Consider the following 7,831-nt stretch of genomic DNA (forward strand, 5'->3'; position numbering starts at 1 on the left):
TCTTCAGGACTATACTTATCTTATCTTCTATATTTTGGATATGGTCCAGGCAGCTATTTCTTTGAATCAAAGCATTTACTAGATCATCTTCATCATTGTATACATCATTGTAAGAGAATGGTTTTAGAATAGTTCACGTAAAGTAATCACCAAGTTTTTGTTTTAAGTGTACCCTAAAGAGACCTTTGGATATTCAGTGTTCATATATATTACCGTTTGGGATTTGCGTAATTTTCTCAGAGCTCGGTGGTATTGAAAGTAGTAGGTTGACCAGGGCACCAGCCACCCGTTGAGATACTACTGCTAGAGAGTTATGGGGGCTTTGACTGGTCAGACAGTACTTCATTGGATCTTTCTCTCTGGTTACGGTTCACTTTCCCTTTGCCTACACATACACCGGATAGTCTGGGCTATTCTTTACAGATTCTCCTCTGTCCTCATACACCGGACAACCCTGAGATTACCAAAAATTCTTCTTCTCACAAGGGGTTAACTACTGCACTGTAATTGTTCAGTGGCTACTTTCCTCTTGGTAAGGGTAGAAGAGACTCTTTATCTATGGTAAGCAGCTCTTCTAGGAGATGGACACTCCAAAATCAAACAATTGTTCTTTAGTCTTGGGTAGTGTATAGGCTCTGTACCATGGTCTTCCACTGTCTCGGGTTAGAGTTCTCTTGCTTGAGGGTACACTCGGCCACATCATTCTATCTAATGTCTCTTCATCTTGTTTTGTTAAAGATTTTATTTTAATGTTACTGTTTTCAAATATTCTAATTTTCCTTGTTTCCTTTCCTCACTGAGCTATTTTCCATGGTGGGGTCCCTGGGCTTATAGTATCCTGCTTTTCCATTTAGGGTTGTAGCTTAGCAAGTAATAATAATAATAATAATAATAATAATAATAATAATAATATCAAATTTATGTAAAATAAGACAGGTGAGTTTTGGATCTCGAGAATTTACGTAATTCGCTAGACGTAATATATATATATATATATATATATATATATATATATATATATATATGTATATATATATATATATATATATATATATATATATATATATGTGTGTGTGTGTGTATATATATATATACACACACACACACATATATATATATATATATATATATATACACACACACATATATATATATATATATATATATATATATATATATATATATATATATTACAGTTTGGTTTTGAAATTGGAATTTTCATCGGTGAATCCTAATTTCTACAGTGGGTCAAGTTAGCAGATAATAAATTGTGATTTAGTCGAAAAATCTTATGTAGAATTTATTGGTTTCCAAGTGCTTCGATACTGTGTATACTCTAATTAATTATTAGTATTACTATCATTATTATTATTATTATTATTATTATTATTATTATTATTATTATTATTGTTGTTGTTGCTGTTGTTGTTGTTGGTGTTACAAGATAAGCTACAACCCTACATGGAAACGCAAGATGCTCTAAACCCAAGGGCTCCAACAGAGAAAAATAGCCCAGTGAGAAAAGGAAACAAGGAATTGAATTAGATATTAAATTAGATATTTCATATAAAATCTATAAACACTTGAAAAATCAAGAGGAAGAGAAATAATATAGATTGAATAGTATGCCTGAGTGTACACTCAAGCAAGAGAACTCTAACCCACGACTGGTACAGGGGCTATGGCACTAAGAATATATAAGACAAACAGATCCTGTAAGCCCTGTAGTGCGTAGGAGTTCCTTGTGTGATAGGACCAAAAAAAAAAAACCTTAAACTAAGTAAAGTATCAGATGTATCTTCATTTATTTCCTATTTTAAGTTCCTGGTGACTGATCTATAAGTTTTTTATATCTCCTGTATTCCATGACCTTTCAATTGGGACGTTAACTTTAAAGTTGAATGACCAATCAAATCCTCCCTAACCTTTAGTGTGTTTCATCAAAGTTAACCAAAAAGAAATTTGATCGTTGTATTTGCTTAAAATTAGGACATTTGTAAAGGTCATCTGAAGTTAGCATTTTATTTAAAAGATTATTTTTATTGAACTGTAGTTTTTTTTAATGGTTATTAAGAAGGAAATCGAAACAAAAATAAGATCTTATTTCTATTACCCAGAGAAGAAAAGTTTCCCATATTTAATTTATTGTGAATAAAGTAATTAAATGATTCAGCATTTTGCTTTAGCTATATTCGTCTTCATCATCTCCTCGTACTCCTATTGACGCAAAGGGCCTCGGTTAGATTTCGCCAGTCGTCTCTATCTTGACCTTTTAATTCAATACTTCTCTATTCATCATCTACTTCGCGCTTCATAGTCGCCAGCCATGTAGGCCTGGGTCTTCCAACTCGTCTAATCCCTTGTGGAACCCAGTTGAACGTTTGCTGAACTAAGAGCATGCCCAAACCATCTCCATCTACCACTCATCATGATCTCATCCACATATGGCACTCGAGTAATCTCTCTTATAGTTTCGTTTCTAATCCTGTCCTGCCATTCAACTCTCAATATCCTCCTGAGGGCTTTGTTCTCAAATCTACTAAATCTATTGGAGATTGTTTCAGTGTCATAACATGATTCATGTCCATATAGTAATACCGATCTCACTAAACTGATATATAGTGTTATTTTTATATGTAATTTCAGGCTTTTTGATTTCTAAAGTTCGGCTTAGTCAATTCAAAATAAGTTTTAGGTCGCGGAACCCTATTTTAATTCTTGCTTGCTACTCCTGCATTCGGGTTTCTTAACAGCCCCTTTATCACTTAGCTCCAGATACCTTACCTATTTGTTCTGTATAAATTTAGGTTGGATCTTCTTGCAAATTTTTGTTTTCATTAATCTAGTAATATTTGACACTTTATACTCTTCTAGGTATTGTTATTATTATTATTATTATTATTATTATTATTATTTTTATTGTTATTATTATTGTTATTATTATTATTATTATTATTTTATATTATTATTATTATTATTATTATTATTATTACACTTAGTATATACTAAATTAAGATGAGACTAACAAGTAAGAAAAGCTAAACATAACAAAATGAAAATAAAAAATTCAACACATTATTAAATACGTTCAGCAATAAATAGTAATTTAGAAATTAATTGAAAATAATAACGAGCAATTATATTCCAAAAAAATGGCGTAACTACTGACATTTACATGTATTGACAACTACCATTAATAAGGTAGAATGATATTTTGTAATAAGTAAAAGGAAAAATAACTAGAATACAAAGCTGAATCAACTAATAGGTAAACATCAACATATTTGTATGTGTCGGAAAGAGTGTTGCAGTAACTCATCACTTGACAATCTTTCTCAATTGAAATAATCATATCCTTTTTTTTCTTGACAATTTATTGTAGTTATAGTAGGCTGCTAAATATTTTTCATTTCAAAAGAAGAGGTTAATCAGGGCTAAATTCGACTTTTTTGTATATTGAGTGTTTATGTGTAAGCAAGAAGCGAAAAATATTTTTTTTAAAAGTTATTCAACTATTCGTTTTTTTCACCTAATTATCCGGTTCTGTGAATCGAAGAAAGAAAATGCCATAGATCGTATCATCCAAGAAAAAAAAAACTAAACAACTTCCTTGCTAATGATGCAAAGCTCCGAAAACGAGTGAGGAACATCTTGGAATGTCGTGACTTATACTGTTAAAAAAATGCGTAATTCTAATCGGAAATACTCCGTAAAAAAATTCCGTAATATTTAGCCTATGGTGCTATTATCTTTTACGGGTTGGTTACCGTAATATCACTCTTTTACGTCAATATATCCGTTTTTAAAGCGGTAAATGTCTGGCAACATTTATGCTAGGATTTTTACCGTTTTTTTACGTCAAAATTTTAAGTTTAGTATTTAACGACCCGGGAATCCCAAAATAATATCTATTTCTGTAGGTCTTGGATCCGAGAGGTCCCAGAGACGAATCCCCCGACTGCTGGGCTTCAGGGAAAATCCTTTTTGCGCGCTACGTTTTGTTGCTACCCGTTACCCAGAGCCAATAGAAAAAGAAACGTGTGGGTAGTTTGGTGATTGTTGTGATTATAGAGATTTAGTATCCAAGGCCGTCTCTCTCTCTCTCTCTCTCTCTCTCTCTCTCTCTCTCTCTCTCTCTCTCTCTCTCTCTCTCTCTCTCTTACTATTTGATGCAAATGACAAGGTTTTTCGCCTGATAAATTTTAGGTGGCGAATGGATTCCCCGGCTTCAACGCCAGGTAATATTGCCCAAATACCTCAGTCTAATCCAGTCTCCCATCCTCTTTTGTCTAATACAATCTCCCTTCCTTTTTTTATTGTCTAATTCAATCTTCCATCCTCTTTTGTCTAATACAATCTCCCTTCCTTTTTTTATTGTCTAATTCAATCTTCCATCCTCTTTTGTCTAATTCAATCCCCCATCATTTTTGTCTCATTCAATCTCCCATTCTCCTTTGTCTAATCCAATCTTCCATCATTTTTGTCTTATTCTATTGCCCCTCATCTTTTTTCTAATCCAATCTCCCATCATCTTTTGTCTGATCCGATCTCACATCCTCTTTTGTCTAATTCAGCCTCACATCCTTTTTTGTCTAATTCAATCTCCCATCCTCTTTTGCCTAATTCAATCTCCCATCTCCTTTTGTCTAATCCAATCTTCCATCCTCTTTTGTCTAATCCAATCTCCCTTCTTCTTTTGTCTAATCCAATCTCCCATCCTCTTTTGTCAAATTCAATCTCCCATCCTTTTTGTTAGTCCAATTCAATCTCCCATCCTCTTTTGTCTAATCCACTCTCCATCCTTTTTTTTCTAATCCAATCTCCATCCTTTTTGTTTAATTCAATCTCCCATTCTCTTTTGTCTAATCCCATCTCCCATCCTCTTTTGTTTAATCCAATCTTCCATCCTCTTTTGTTTAATCCAATCTTCCATCTTCTTTTGTCTCATCCAATCTCCCATCCTCTCTTGTATATTTCAATCTCCCATCCCTTTTTTGTGTAATTCAATCTCCCATCCTCTTTTGTCTAATCCATTCCCCATCCTTTTTTGTCTAATTCAATCTCCCATTCTCTTTTGTCTAATCCAGTCTCCCATCCTCTTTGGTCTAATCTAATCTCCCATCGTTTTTGCCTAATTCAATTTCCTCTCATCTTTTGTTTAATCCAATCTTCCATCCTCTTTTGTTTAATCCAATCTCCCATCCTCTTTTGTTTAATCCAATCTTCCATCCTCTTTTGTCTAATCCAATCTCCCATCCTCTTTTGTATAATTCAATCTCCCATCCTTTTTTTGTGTAATTCAATCTCCCATCCTCTTTTGTTTAATCCAATCTTCCATCCTCTTTTGTTTAATCCAATCTTCCATCCTCTTTGGTCTAATCTAATCTCCCATCGTTTTTGCCTAATTCAATTTCCTCTCATCTTTTGTTTAATCCAATCTTCCATCCTCTTTTGTTTAATCCAATCTCCCATCCTCTTTTGTTTAATCCAATCTTCCATCCTCTTTGGTCTAATCCAATCTCCCATCTTCTTTTGTCTAATCCAATCTCCCCTCCTCTTTTGTATAATTCAATCCCCCATCCTTTTTTTGTGTAATTCAATCTCCCATCCTCTTTTGTTTAATCCAATCTTCCATCCTCTTTTGTTTAATCCAATCTTCCATCCTCTTTGGTCTAATCTAATCTCCCATCGTTTTTGTCTAATTCAATTTCCTCTCATCTTTTGTTTAATCCAATCTTCCATCCTCTTTTGTTTAATCCACTCTTCCATCCTCTTTTGTCTAATCCAATCATCCATCCTCTTTTGTTTAATCCAATCTTCCACCCTCTTTTGTCTAATCCAATCTCCCATCCTCTTTTGTTTAATCCAATCTTCCATCCTCTTTTGTCTAATTCAATCTTCCATCCTTTTTTGTCTAATCCAATCTCCCATCCTCTTTTGTTTAATCCAATCTTCCATCCTCTTTTTTTTAATCCAATCTTCCATCCTCTTTTGTTTAATCCAATCTTCCATCCTCTTTGGTCTAATCCAATCTCCCATCCTCTTTTGTCTAATCCAATCTCCCATCCTCTTTTGTCTAATCCAATCTTCTATCCTATTTTTCTAATACATACTCCTATCCTCTTTTGTCTGATCCAGTCACCCATCTTCTTTTGTCTAATCCAATCTCCCATCCTCTTTTCTCTAATCCAATCTTCCATTCTCTTTTGTTTAATCCAATCTTCCATCCTCTTTTGTCTAATCCAATCTTCCATCCTCTTTTCTCTAATCCAATCTCCCATCCTCTTTTGTTTAATCCAATCTTCCATCCTCTTTTTTTTAATCCAATCTTCCATCCTCTTTTGTTTAATCCAATCTTCCATCCTCTTTGGTCTAAATCCAATCTCCCATCCTCTTTTGTCTAATCCAATCTCCCATCCTCTTTTGTCTAATCCAATCTTCTATCCTATTTGTCTAATACATACTCCTATCCTCTTTTGTTTGATCCAGTCTCCCATCCTCTTTGGTCTAATCTAATCTCCCATCGTTTTTGCCTAATTCAATTTCCTCTCATCTTTTGTGTGATCCAATCTTCCATCCTCTTTTGTTTAATCCAATCTTCCATCCTCTTTTGTTTAATCCAATCTTCCATTCTTTTTTGTTTAATCCAATCTTCCATCCTCTTTTGTCTAATCCAATCTCCCATCCTCTTTTGTCTAATCCAATCTTCTATCCTCATTTGTCTAATACATACTCCTATCCTCTTTTGTCTGATCCAGTCACCCATCTTCTTTTGTCTAATCCAATCTCCCATCCTCTTTTCTCCAATCCAATCTTCCATTCTCTTTTGTTTAATCCAATCTTCCATCCTCTTTTGTCTAATCCAATCTCCCATCCTCTTTTGTTTAATCCAATCTTCTATCCTCATTTGTCTAATACATACTCCTATCCTCTTTTGTCTGATCCAGTCACCCATCTTCTTTTGTCTAATCCAATCTCCCATCCTCTTTTCTCTAATCCAATCTTCCTTTCTCTTTTGTTTAATCCAATCTTCCATCCTCTTTTGTCTAATCCAATCTCCCATCCTCTTTTGTTTAATCCAATCTTCTATCCTCATTTGTCTAATACATACTCCTATCCTCTTTTGTCTGATCCATTCACCCATCTTCTTTTGTCTAATCCAATCTCCCATCCTCTTTTCTCTAATCCAATCTTCCATCCTCTTTTCTCTAATCCAATCTTCCATCCTCTTTTCTCTAATCCAATCTTCCATCATCTTTTGTCTAATCCAATCTCCCATCCTCTTTTCTCTAATCCAATCTTCCATCCTCTTTTCTCTAATCCAATCTTCCATCCTCTTTTCTCTAATCCAATCTTCCATCATCTTTTGTCTAATCCAATCTCCCATCCTCTTTTTTCTAATCCAACCTCCCATCCTATTTTATCTTATCCAGTTATAGTCTTTCAAAATGTTGTATAAATTTTGAAATGGACTCACTCTTAAACTCCCCAAAAAAGGTAAATGGCAAGGAAACATTTCCTTTGCATGTAAAGCCTCTCTGACCTGACATTTGGGGTGATTCTTTGACCTTTTCTGATAAAAATGGTTTCCCTGGACCACATCCCAACGCCATTGATATGGCCTTTTTGTTCGATTGGACTTTCGAGGGAAAAAAAGCTTAAGAGAACATTCGTTGGAAGAAAGGGTTTCTTTTCAAATTTTATAGACGTATGGGTATTATTAAATTTCATCATTGCTCTCTCTCTCTCTCTCTCTCTCTCTCTCTCTCTCTCTCTCTCTCTCTCTCTCTCTCTCTCTCTCTCTGTCAGATTTCGCCAGTCGTCTTCATCT

At 34.3% G+C, this 7,831-nt stretch overlaps 1 protein-coding gene across 1 annotated transcript; it reads right to left on the reverse strand.

Moving 5' to 3' along the window:
* Positions 1 to 6,538: 6,538 nt before the first annotated feature.
* Positions 6,539 to 7,363, reverse strand: LOC137631271 (calponin homology domain-containing protein DDB_G0272472-like). The gene has a single exon (XM_068363052.1). It carries the CDS (start codon positions 7,361 to 7,363, stop codon positions 6,539 to 6,541), a length of 825 nt encoding a protein of 274 aa, XP_068219153.1.
* Positions 7,364 to 7,831: the final 468 nt, after the last annotated feature.

The sequence above is a fragment of the Palaemon carinicauda genome, chromosome 39 (genome assembly GCF_036898095.1).
Source record: "Palaemon carinicauda isolate YSFRI2023 chromosome 39, ASM3689809v2, whole genome shotgun sequence".
NCBI lineage: Eukaryota > Metazoa > Arthropoda > Malacostraca > Decapoda > Palaemonidae > Palaemon > Palaemon carinicauda.

Bases quoted from the DNA above. Each gene is read 5' to 3' on its own strand.
- LOC137631271 (XM_068363052.1), bottom strand. From the start codon at position 7,363: ATGATGGAAGATTGGATTAGAGAAAAGAGGATGGAAGATTGGATTAGA.